Source organism: Procambarus clarkii, chromosome 52 (genome assembly GCF_040958095.1).
Source record: "Procambarus clarkii isolate CNS0578487 chromosome 52, FALCON_Pclarkii_2.0, whole genome shotgun sequence".
NCBI lineage: Eukaryota > Metazoa > Arthropoda > Malacostraca > Decapoda > Cambaridae > Procambarus > Procambarus clarkii.
In genome coordinates, this window is record NC_091201.1 from 28,102,871 (window position 1) to 28,115,419 (window position 12,549).

The 12,549-nt window shown below is 45.0% G+C and overlaps 1 protein-coding gene across 1 annotated transcript; it reads right to left on the reverse strand.

Moving 5' to 3' along the window:
• Positions 1 to 7,190: 7,190 nt before the first annotated feature.
• Positions 7,191 to 12,008, reverse strand: LOC123763721 (mucin-2). The gene is made up of 5 exons (XM_045751038.2): positions 9,852 to 12,008; positions 9,331 to 9,459; positions 8,963 to 9,156; positions 7,934 to 8,000; positions 7,191 to 7,409 (listed from the first exon to the last, which is right to left on the reverse strand). Exons 1-5 carry the CDS (start codon positions 12,006 to 12,008, stop codon positions 7,191 to 7,193), a joined length of 2,766 nt encoding a protein of 921 aa, XP_045606994.2.
• Between the last annotated feature and the right edge of the window lie 541 nt (positions 12,009 to 12,549).

The following is a 12,549-nucleotide window of genomic DNA, read 5'->3' on the forward strand; positions in this document are numbered from 1 at the left end:
CTAGACTGTGATATCAACAACGTCTAGACTGTGATATCAACAACGTCTAGACTGTGATATCAACAACGTCTAGACTGTGCTATCAACAACGTCTAGACTGTGCTATCAACAACGCCTAGACTGTGATATCAACAACGTCTAGACTGTGATATCAACATCGTCTAGACTGTGATATCAACAACGTCTAGACTGTGATATCAACAACGTCTAGACTGTGATATCAACAACGTCTAGACTGTGATATCAACAACGTCTAGACTGTGCTATCAACAACATCTAGGCTGTGATATCAATAACGTCTAGGCTGCTTGACATAAACGATTGTTAAGAAAATTTGGGAAACGATTGTCACAGTAGGCTATCTACCTCACAGTAAGCTTCCTACCTCACAGTAAGCTTCCTACCTCACAGTAAGCTTCCTACCTCACAGTAAGCTTCCTACCTCACAGTAAGCTTCCTACCTCACAGTAAGCTTCCTACCTCACAGTAAGCTTCCTACCTCACAGTAAGCTTCCGTACCTTACAGTAAGCTTCCTACCTCACAGTAAGCTTCCTACCTCACAGTAAGCTTCCTACCTCACAGTAAGCTTCCTACCTCACAGTAAGTTTCCTACCTTACAGAAGGCTACATAACATACAGCAGACTACCTAACGACACACACATTCCCATAGTACAAACTAATGTTGTTTCTCCAAATTCCTTTAACTCATAATCGTTGTTCTATTTCCCACGATTTTTTAAACATGATTGCACTAGGCCTCTAAGTATATATATACAAATCATATACACTTTTATAGTTTTAAGAGATATACGTTTTTAGTATTAGGTGATCATGTTATCTTGGGGTTATAATAATAATAAAAAAAAACAGATTGCCGGTCTAAGTAGCCTACTGTAAGGACTTTGGGAATGAAGCAAAAAGTGGACGTGTTATGTGATTACCTATTCGGTGTCTACGGGGAGCGAGATCTAGTCCTTGGGCCCCCCCACTTCTTAGGCTACAGAAACATGTTCCTTGTATATACCAATCCTACTGTTGATCGTTCTGGCGCGACTAGACCTGTGGGTTACGCGACATCCACCACGTCTTCCACAAGAGCAGTCAAACGATGCTGTTTCTACATTTTCCGATGTGTGGGATTGGCTGTCAACGACAGATAACTTACATATGCAATCTGTACTCTCGAATAGTACATTGCAATTTTATGTATAGGTCCTCTAAGGCCAAAACAAAAAAAAAGATGTGTACTAAAAATCATAGCGGTTGGTAAAATTGAGTTGATGTCCCGTTTTCTATTCGTGGGTCCTCGGTTAGGTTAGGTTCGGGCAATTTAGTGCATCATTTTAGTGATGTTGTGAACGCTCGAGAGGACGATCTGAACAGTCACACACTATGTATGTGTGTGTGTGTGTGTGTGTGTGTGTGTGTGTGTGTGTGTGTGTGTGTGTGTGTGTGTGTGTGTGTGTGTGTGTGTGTGTGTGTGTGTGTGTGTGTGTGTGTAATTTCCTAAATGTAATTACAGGATGAGAGCTACGCTCGTGATGTCCCGTCTTCCCACTACTCTTTGTCTTATAATGCTTTGACACTACTGATGGTTTTGGCCTCCATCAAAAGTGTGTGTGGTTCTGGTGTGCCAGGATGGGTGGCGCGCCACGAGGCGGCGCGTGTCCGCGGCGGGCGCCATGCTTGGCGGTGCTCGGGGGTAACATCTTCTCTAACTTACCCAGTTCACAGTAGAGGCCGTGGCGGTGGGTGGGGCAGAGGCAGAATGGGTGGGCGTGTTGGGTGGGTATACACTGGCCACTGTGGCAGGGCCCGCCCTGGCCGCCCCTACACTCCGCCTGCTCACACAGCTCCCCGTGGTACCTGCAATGCATCAACACTTACAAATATCCGGCAACTATACAAAATACACAAAGATAACAAAATAACAATGAAAATATGTTTTTGTACTTCTGAAGAAGCACAAATATTTCTCTCTTCGTGGGTATTTATATACAACTCCCTCATAATCTATAGGAGAGAATGTCAGTTTGTCTAAGGATGTAAGCTAGACACTCAGTGCTAGCCCTCACCCAACCTTGCATGGTGAATGGCTTGGGGTATGGGACGGACATAAGGCTGTTGGGGGTCGCCGGAATTCAAGAGGGAACAGTGTGCTTGGTCACATATTGACTTCCTCGACTGATTTTGTCACTGCTCATTAGCTTTGCCTGGGAAAATATTTAAAAAATAAGAGTAAATTGTGTATAGTAATATGAAAACTATTTATGTAGAATCATAGCTAGTAATAGTGTTGTAGCAAACCAGAGTTGCGAAAAGGATCACAATATTGATTTTAAGAAGTGTGAAATAATCTATAAAAGTAATAATAATAGAACTAGAAGGGGGAGTTCTAATAAATACTCTGAATACTGAATACTTTCGCTGGTAACAAAAACTTTACTTCGGAGGATAACGTTACAAGAAAAATGATTCTAAGTGAGTCAAAATTAGATCTGAATAAATGTATGAATGTAAGTTGTGCCAATAGCCGCTCTTCTTTGAGTATGAGGGAGTTACGAGGGAGAACATACAGATGAACACCTCTATTAATAACAACTCCAGTTCCCAGAATATCAGGATTACAGAAAGGACACCTGATCATAATTCCAAAGATGGCATCACCACAACGGGAGACATCTCCCGTCACGCAGGGTGCAGTCGCACCTCCACAGATCTCCAGTATCATCTCTTGATACTGGTAATGGCTCCAAAGGGCCACCACTTACGGGCTATTCATGCCCGTGCCACCTTTTGGGTGGTTTAATCTTCATCAATCAATCGACATCACCGCAGGTACATCGGCAGTCGGGACTAGAGGTGACCTGGTCAAGAGGTCAAGAAGAATAAGAGGATCGGTTCGCCTAATTACCCAAAGCTTATTTACTTATCATTTATTACTTACTTATACGTCCAGCCACTTGGACTGGACGGTAGAGGGACAGTCTCGCTTCATGCAGGTCGGCGTTCAATCCCCCGACTGTCCAAGTGGTTGAGCACCATTCCATCCCCCCCCCCGTCCCATCCCAAAACCTTACCCCTGACCCCTTTCAAGTGCACTGCACTTTTCCACTGAAAATTCCCTTCCCTTACAACATTTACGTTGCTGTATTGGGGAAGGTTTGCGAATAGAGCTAGATAATTATACGGACTCTATGAAAGGCCTGTATATGCTTACCTTTTTAATATACATCTTCCATTTATGCATATTTTTTTATTTATATGTATCACCCATCAAAGTGATTAAATAATTATCTAAATTTTGTGTTTTAAATTGTTAGTATGTTAGACATTATATCATATTCATGTCCACAAGCAATCTCGAAAAAGGCCTATAGTGCTTAAACAAATATGATTGGTTATATTGCTACATGACACTACGTTGTCAATGTGGATGGCGTCCACATCACGTTATCAAATTCATTGCAAATCATATGTCAATGAATTGGATAACGCGCCAAGATTGAGACTATTGAGATGAGCCAAGGCCCCCCAAGACAGATTCAGAGCTTCAGTTAAGTGTACATGTAATGGTTTAAGCTGGTAGTGTTGTGCTTTGTCGCGATCCAAAGCCGATTTTTGAGCAACCTGTCCTCTTAAAAATAACGTCGCTTTTGACCGTTTGCCCGTATGGCCGAATTTGGACGTAATTTGAAAATGAAAAAAAAAATGAAAATAAATTTGGGATTTTTTTTTTCAACAACAGTAAGTTAAGGGTCCTCTGATAGGTTAGGTGGGCAGGAAATTCTCATAAAGTTTCAAAACGGTATGTAAAATGTTAATGGAAAGTTGCCTTTTCTAAGCTTGCCGAGTAAGCCGGACGACTCAAACAGAAAACGGAACAGTACGTCCCTTTTGTGAGTCGATTTCATTTCAAATTACATCCAAATTTGGCCATAGTGCGCATACCAGCGAAAAGTGACGTCATTTTTAAGAGGACGGGTTGACTTGAGAACGCAAGACAAAGCGGCACACTTTGTGTACCGGACGCGCTCCACCCAGGGTTGCCGAGGTACAGAAATGTCGTACGTTTGAGTGACAAAGGACGTACTGGAGGCTGGAGAGGTTACACGGTACACATCCTGTCGTCTGGCGGTAACATTCGCCACACTTATCATACACAATTGTCGTGGATATCTATAGCTAAAAATTTGAATGTCTGTTTCTTTCTTTATATGTCCAAGAATGTAGGCCAGACACTTGGGGCTAGCCTCATCCAACTTTCTAAGATGACACATGGGTATAGGAGTATCATAGGACAATCGCGTTGGGTCCAGTGCTACTCTTTAAGCTATATCAATACCAATAGTGACCCCCCTGCGATTTTAACAAGTCTGAAATTGGAGATTTGGTTTCCGCAGAGATTTGGTCTCGACTTTTTTTTTTTTTTTTGGGTGTGAGGAGGTAACTTCGATACAGCCCTAAAACATATAAATACACATGCTTCCTGTCCCGGACAAAACCAATTATAAAGTCTCTTCTCTCAGCACAGCCACCCAAACGTTGCTTATCTTGAGACACATTGAGTAGAATGCTTGTCTTAGACCTGACCAACCTGAGAGAGTTACCCATCTACTGCCCGGTATATTCTCGCGGGCAAATATAGCGTCAGGTCAAGTGACACTCGGCTGTGGTTGGCGTATATTTACAAAAGGCGTCAGAGCGATGGAAGATGGACCGTCCTGTAAATCACCTAGCAATTTCCAATATAATTTCATATGGCACTACGTTATTTCATTTAAACACTGACATAGGCATGTTAATGGTAGGCAAGTACATTATTATTAGTATAAGTATTATACTATAAGCACAGTATTAAGTTTTAGTCTTTAATGTTTTTTCTGCCCGAAACGCTTTGCGTAATAGTGCCTTTAGGCATTGTATGTACTAGCTCTATCTATAAATCTATAAATTTTTGTATCACCTCTTGTATGTATGTATTTTACCTGAATAAACATTTGATTTTTGAATTTGATTTTTTTGAATTATTAGAGTTTTACCATGTTTTAATACATAAACCCTAAGTCGAGGAGATTGAGCGGAATAATACAACCGTTTATACGTGATACTGAGAACTTCACTCCCGGTGTTTGTGCTATAACATTTCAAGCACATCAAAAAACAAAGAAATATAATGATCTTCATATGCAAATTTTATGTGTGGAATCCCGGACGGAAAACCTGACGGCTAAAAATACTGTCAACGTTCACAGAGTGTCGCGAGCTGTTGACAACGGTGAGAAGCGCCTGGCTTCCCGCTCTTAGAGGGAGAAGGGTCTAAGACCTGAGAAAACTTTGTACTCCTACGTCATCGCTGCTCTATAAAATTTGTTTATAGTATAAACAGACCAACTTAACCAAATTTACTCCAACTTAACCTAACATAATTTAGCCTAACAGCCGAAACTAACATCGTAATCCAACGAAAATAAGAGATAACATTTTGAATTTGATATACTTGGTGTGCAGGAGGTATGTGACGTCACTATGACATCATATTGTTGATTCCGGTACAGGTTTTAGATCCTACTGCTGCTTGCAGGCGGGCAGGCACCAGTGCCCTTCCTCTAACCTGACGTCTGTGCTCATCACGGGGCTGTAACATGCTCCTCAACGGGATTCATCAAGCGAGTACTCATTCCAGTTACCAACATATTCATCTCTCCTTAATATGGCGGTTCTGCTAACAGTTATCGAATAATGCGCTCCGAATCACTCACTGCGAGTTTGATTGTAATAACCTTGATTGTTGAGAGATATACAAGTGTCACAATGTTTGATAAATCATTGAAAGTCTGTAGCAAGGTGTTTCAGGCAGCATGCAGAGCGCATCGTAGTAACTTGTGCTTTCATTAACTCATCTATCTACCTTCATCATCTATCCACCTCTTGTCATAACTCATCATCAACCACTTGGGCTGGACGGAAGAGATGGTCTCGATTCATGCAGGTCGGCGTTCAATACCCGACTGTCCAAGTGGTTGGGCACCATTCCTTGTCCCCCCCATCCCATCCCAAATCCTTATCCTGACCGCTTCCAAGTGCTATATAGTCGTAATGGCTTGGCGCTTTCTCCTGATAATTCCCTCCCTCTCTCAGAATAGTTATTACAAGGCACTGAAAGCTGCCAAAACTCTGCAAAAAAAACACATATCCGATTTCAGACTTCATTATAATTGAAAGAGGGTCACTATAGATTGTCGATATTTCTTAAAAAGTGGCACTGGGGCCGACCTTGACTGACCTATGAAATGAGTCATCCCAAGCGTCTGGCCTGTTACTTTGGACAGACAATACGGAAAGGGATTCTATTTTTATGGATACAGATGTTTATACTCTAGTTTTACGAAGTTCCTGTGTAAAATGATATGGGTACTTTGATGATGCAAAAGTAATAGCCTTGGTTCCTGTACTCGTGGCTGCCCCCTGTGATTTATGGCGTAAAATACCCAGAGTTGCAGACGATGAGTCACAATAACGTGGCTGAAATATATTGACCAGACCACAAACTAGAAAGTGAAGGGACGACGACGTTTCATTCTTATCGACGTGAGAATGGTCCAGGACGGACCGAAACGTCGTTACCCCGAGTTGTAAGTGTGGGACTGACCCTGGCGGGCAGCGGCATGACCAGAGGGCGGGACCCGGGACGCAGGAGCCACCGTTGTAGCAGGAGCCCGAGGGACACGGCGCCGACCCGCACTCCTCCACACGCTCCCCGGACACGCTCGACACCCACGTGTCTACCTCCCGCCCGTTCACCTGCAGGAGGGAGCACAATTTACCTGCTGGGGGGAGGGGAAGGAGGTGCCAGAGAAGAAATGAGGCATCATGCATGTCTATAGGGACTAGTTTAGCCTGATATGAGAAGAGAAGAGAAGAGATTACGTCTGGGAAGATGGCAAAGTTGATGTACAAAGGAGGGATGACCTCACATAAATTACTTCATATGTATTACCTACTGAAATCGTGCCAAAAACAATTTATCAATTTTGATGTCCTGCAAGGCATATTTAGTATGTGCATTTCATTTTGCTTAACCAAATGCAATGCAATTCACGCCGCACGATTCAACGGGAATAAATAATTGTATTTGTCTATTATAAAAGTACGAAGACTAACTATATCATAAATAAGATTGCGTGACTATTCTATTAAAGAGTGAAGATGTGAGTGAGGAGCGAGGTGGTGGTGGAGTCTGACCTCGAGTAAGGAGACACAACCCTTGAGCCTCGGGAGGAAGCCGGCCTTGACCACCAGCGGGGAGGAGTAGGAGGAGGGCAGCCCGCCCAGGTACAGCAGCCCCAGGCGCACCCAGGGGCTCGACGACCTCTGCTCGCTGTATATTGGCGCCGTCCCGTTCACCTGAGGGAGCACACACCACGCCATCCACCTCAGTTGACCACCTGACTCCATATACATCTATATATATATACGCACACATATTTGGTGTGGTGCCGTCTTTTGATAAATATTTCTTACACACATACCAGGTAGTCTGAGTAAATACGGAACTTGAACATATAAGCAAAAACGAGACGTACTTTCTTAAATGATTACAGGAAAATATGAGAGGTCAGGCTGAAGTTACTGTGTCTTTAATGTAAACCGGTACTTAGAAGGATAATGCGCGGCTCTTGACTTGGCGGAGTGAGGAGACCCAGGGGGGGTAGAAATAGCCTAAGCTACTCTATCCCTTTGAGATGTATTTCTTGCTTATCTCAATAAACATACTTGAAGGAGACCCATGCTTACTTGTGAGCAGACCCGGTACCTTTCTGACGAGGGATAGGAGTAGGAAGCTCGCCTTTGAAGACATTCACTACCAACCTGACGATTGAGCCGGACTCATGACCATCCTGACGGAGGAGAGAAGAAGTGAAGCTCACCTGCATGGAGGCGCTGCACATGCCGGGGCCCCAGGGAGCGTCGTGCCTGTAGGGGGTCCACCACATCCTGACGACACACACACACACATACATTAGTGTGTGTATATCACGAAAATAAACACGTGATTAAAAATGTGACAGTGTCAGAACACGGAGGAAAATTGAAACAGAAATTTCCTTAAGTACTTTCGTATATTAATACATCCTTCAGAACGAGTGTCCGTGGTCTGACACTGTCACATACATTAGTGTCCGTCTCTGGCCAACATTCCCGCTGACACAGACAGATGTGGATGGATAAGCAGACGTAAGGAAGGAGAGAAGGATAGAAAGGAATTAAGATCGAGAGAGAGATAAGGTGAAAATGTGAGACAAGAAATTTTTTGGGGCATAAAAACTTCATTAATGGGACCACTACTGACAGAGTGATTATTCTCTCAACTAAAATACCGACAATCAGAGACCCATATGTAAGATCCTGGTTGTTAGAGCTTCATGTGTTCTGGAAGACATAGATACAATACTCGTAAGGTCCATGCTGGACATTTAATTGGAAAAGTACGACTTTTTGAGGGTTAAGCTATGTAATAATTAATGCATAACCCAGTGAAAGCTTATATTCTCAGGCATGTACAGTATAATGTACACATATACAGTAATATACACAGTATACCATGCATATAGAGTATTATAAACAGTATAGCTTGAAGTTTTCTTGAGATGATTTCGGGGCTTAGCGTCCCCGCGGCCCTGTCCTCGACCAGGCCTCCAGAAGTAGACCAACCATGCTATATGTATAGCATGCATATAGTATTATACACAGTATATTATGCATATAGAGCATTATACACAGTATAACATTTGGAACTTTCGTTTCAGTTTCCTAGTGGATATTTACACACAGTATAACATGCGAATACAGCATCATATACATATACACACTATCACACGCACATACATAGCATCATATACACAGAAATTCACTAGTTTCACTCATTTCTCGTCTCTGGCGTCCCAATGAAGACCTACCTGACGGAGACATCAGTCAGGTAGTTCCTGGAGAGCTTATCGTTGCCCTGCAGGAATGACACTGTTTGGAGGCCGCAGGAGAAGACGAACTGCAAGAGGGAGTTTCGGAGGAGCAGCATGAAGAAGGCGTCGCTGGAGCCCTCGCTGTACGCCACCAGGCCATTGGGGTCCTGCGAGGTGAACTGCACATACACCTGCGATGAGAAGAGGGAGATGTTAAGACTTCAGGCGTAGGCAATAGGCTTTTAATGATACTGGAGACCTCCGGTCAAATATGACTAGAGTGAAGGCTCAATATGCATATGCTTACAGGGCTTAAATAGGGTTAGAGGCCGTAAGAGAACTTCCCCCAACACCAACACACTCACCTGGACGCCCCGACGGAGCGACATGTTGCCGACATAAACGCCCAGGTAGGAGGCACCGACGAAATAAGGTTTGTTGATGTAGAAGTAGACCTCGCAGGAGGCGCCGCGGTAGTTGAAGGGACACTGACACTGTGGAGGGCACAGGACCGTGTTAAGGGGTTCTCTTTTAGTGTCAAGGGTTACGAGGCAGCCTAGATATATATATATACAATCTCTCCATCCTTCCCTGCCCTATTTTATTATTGTAATTTGCTCTTAGATCTTTCATTTCTGGTCTTTCATCATATATATATTATACACGTGGCTGCACTAAGTAGCTCAAATCTCTTCGACACAATTCTCCATAAGAATCTTTGAATTTAAATACCAATGAATTTCGTTAATACATTTTTAAATAAAAAATAATAAAAATCATAAGTTTAACATGAAGCTGGCAGAGGAAATATACAGGAGAGTAAACAGTCATAAAGTCTCAGCTTCAAGTGTGTGAACCACGGCTGCTAAAGCCAGGTAATACTCACTGAGAAGTTAGCGTCGCGGAAGACACAGATTCCAGCGTTGAGGCAGAAGCCTGTGCCACACGCCACTGCTGGAGGCTGGTCACTTTGGGTCTCTGTGGGGGTGAGGGCTGTTGGTCGTGTGGTGCTGGTGGTCGTGGGAACCACACTGGTGTCTGTGAGGGTCGTAGGAGGTTCTCTTGGTCTCTGAGATGTCGTCTCCAAGACCGGTTCCTCGACGCTGGAGCTGGCGGTGTGGTCGTCCTCGTCAGGTTCCGTCGTAGTGGCGAGGCCGGGCACGACGGAGGTGGGAGTGAGTGTCGTCGGGACCTGGAATGTAACGTTGGGAGCCGCAGTGGTGAAGGTGACAGATGTAGATGTAGTAAGAGGGAAAAGAGGAAGAGGAGTAACAGATGGCTCAGTGGTACCGACTGGAGTCTGAGTTGGTGGTACCTCTGTGGCAGACTCACTCGTTGCAGGAAGCAAAGGCACTTCAGGCTTTGGAAAGACTGGAATCTCAGTTGCTACAGGAGAAATAGCTGTTGAGGTGATATTAAACCCGTTCACGGAAGCATTATACAGGAATTCGGAGTCGGGTATAGTTACATTCTCGAGATCTTGTGGAGGTTGAGTGACTACGGTGAATACATCAACTAAGCCAGTTGTCAGCGTGGTGGAAGAGGCGCGTGTAATGGAGGGTTCATCAACTTCACCATCAGTAGTGACTCCTGCCTCGGTCTGTACCTTTGTCACTGTTAAGGTCTGTGGTCCTCCTTCAGTGACAGGGAGGCCCTCAGTCAGTGGCTCTGCAGTGTCCGTCAGCGGCGCCTCGGTCGGGAGGGACACACTGGACGTCTCCACCGTGCTCTCAGTCGTCGTCATTACAGCTGTAGACGTGTCGTTTATTTTAATGTAGTAATCGTCCGGAGTCGTTTGGTCGGCTGTATAGGTGTCACTGACCTGTCGTCTTCTCTGTGACATAACTGAATATTGTCGTGAAGTGTGGGGTGACTGTGGAGGTATTAGCTGTGGTGAAAGATTCATTAGGATACAAAAACTCACTGGTGAAAGATGTGTCATAAGTTGATAGTTCTGTTGTAAAGGAATCATCAAGCAATGTTGGGTGTGTCGTAGAGGAATCATCAAATACAGACATATCCGTGATGTAGGACACATTAGTTGGAGTATAGTCTGTAGTAAATGTGGAATCAATAATCGTAGTAAAATCTGACGTGAAGGACTCGTTGTAGAACACATCTGTGATGAAGAGTGACTCATTAAATGGTGGCATATATGTGGTAGATGTTGTCGTGCATAGTCACATGTGTTGCGGGTGTGGGAGCGGCAGTGTATGTGGGGACGGATGAAACAGGTGTCGGTCCAGGAGTCAGGGCCAGGCCAGCCTCTGTCACCCTCAGTGTCTCGTTCACTGTCACGTTTACGGCGTCTACTCTTGTTATGTCCGGCTGGCACGGTAACGGTTGCATTGTACTCATCAGTAGGCGCAGGAGACGTGGTGTTCTCATCATATTCATCCATGCTCACGGTAGTTATGTTCACATAAACTTTCGTTGTCGCAGTAATAGTTGATGAAAGATGTCTTTCAGTGTCTGGTGTGAAGGAAGTTGTCCAACCATCTGTAGGGCGGTAATCTGTAGTGGGTGTTGTACCTCCAGTGTCCTCATAACCTGGCGGTGTAGTGGACGAGGCTGAGTCTGTGGATGACTGCCAGGCCTCCAGTATCCTCGTACTCGGGAGGCCTGGACGACGGTGGGGTGGCCGTCTCGATTGGCACTTACGACGGTATCGTAGGATTGTGGTAAATGGTTCGCCTGTGGCGTTAACCGCCGGCGTGGTGTCCGTCGTCGACACCCCAAAGCCAACATCGGTAAAATTATCGGACGGTATGGTGGTGAAGGACGTTGTGGTGAGCGAGGGCTCCTCCGAGCCAAGGGTGATGTATCCTGTAGCGTTATAAGATTCTGTAACCTCATCTTCTTCACCAGTGGGATAGCTAGTTTCATTTTCGGGGAGTTGTGAGGCTGGGGGCGCAAGGGTGGTAAAGTCTTCGGTAAATCTGGTAGTATCAGTGGATGCGTCGTCTCCCGGCAGTAGAATGGGAGGTGTGCTAGCTAAGTCAGCCTCTGGTGTAAAAGGTTTGGTTCCTGAGCCCGTCATCATCTGGCAGGAACGTCGCGGTGACTATGTCGGAAGTATAGGTTGGCGAGGAAGCTGTGGTATCTATGAGGATAGAGGTCGCGGGCTCTACGAAAACAGAAGTTGCAGTCTCTGTGAGGACAGAGATCGCGGGCTCTACGAAGACAGAGGTCGGGGGCTCTACGAGTACAGAGGTCGCGGTTTCTAGAAAGCTACTGGCGATAGAGAGCACAGGAGTAGGCTCTAGGGCGGGTAATGAATCGAAAACAGGCGTGGTACTTACGTCGAACACGGACACAATGGACAAAGAAACGAGTTCCACTGAGAGCGTGGGGAAGGAGTCCTCAAGGACGTGTGTGGGGACGATGTCTGGCACAGACGTCGAGGTCACGAACTCTGATGACAATACCGCAGAGTCTTCGACAGGCGAGGATGGCGCGATTGGAAGCACTGGCGATGGCTCTATAGACCAAAATTCGCTCCATTCCATCGTAGAAGGGAAGATGCTCGCAGAGGGGAAGATGGACTCGAACAGCTCGCTGGAAGAGTAAGGCACACTGGAGGA

Coding starts and splice junctions, on each gene's coding strand:
- LOC123763721 (XM_045751038.2), bottom strand. CDS start 12,008: ATGATGACGGGCTCAGGAACCAAACCTTTTACACCAGAGGCTGACTTA. Junction 9,157..9,330: donor CGCTCCGTCGGGGCGTCCAG/GTGAGTGTGTTG, acceptor TTCTCATCGCAG/GTGTATGTGCAGTTCACCTC. Junction 7,410..7,933: donor TGTGCAGCGCCTCCATGCAG/GTGAGCTTCACT, acceptor GTGCTCCCTCAG/GTGAACGGGACGGCGCCAAT.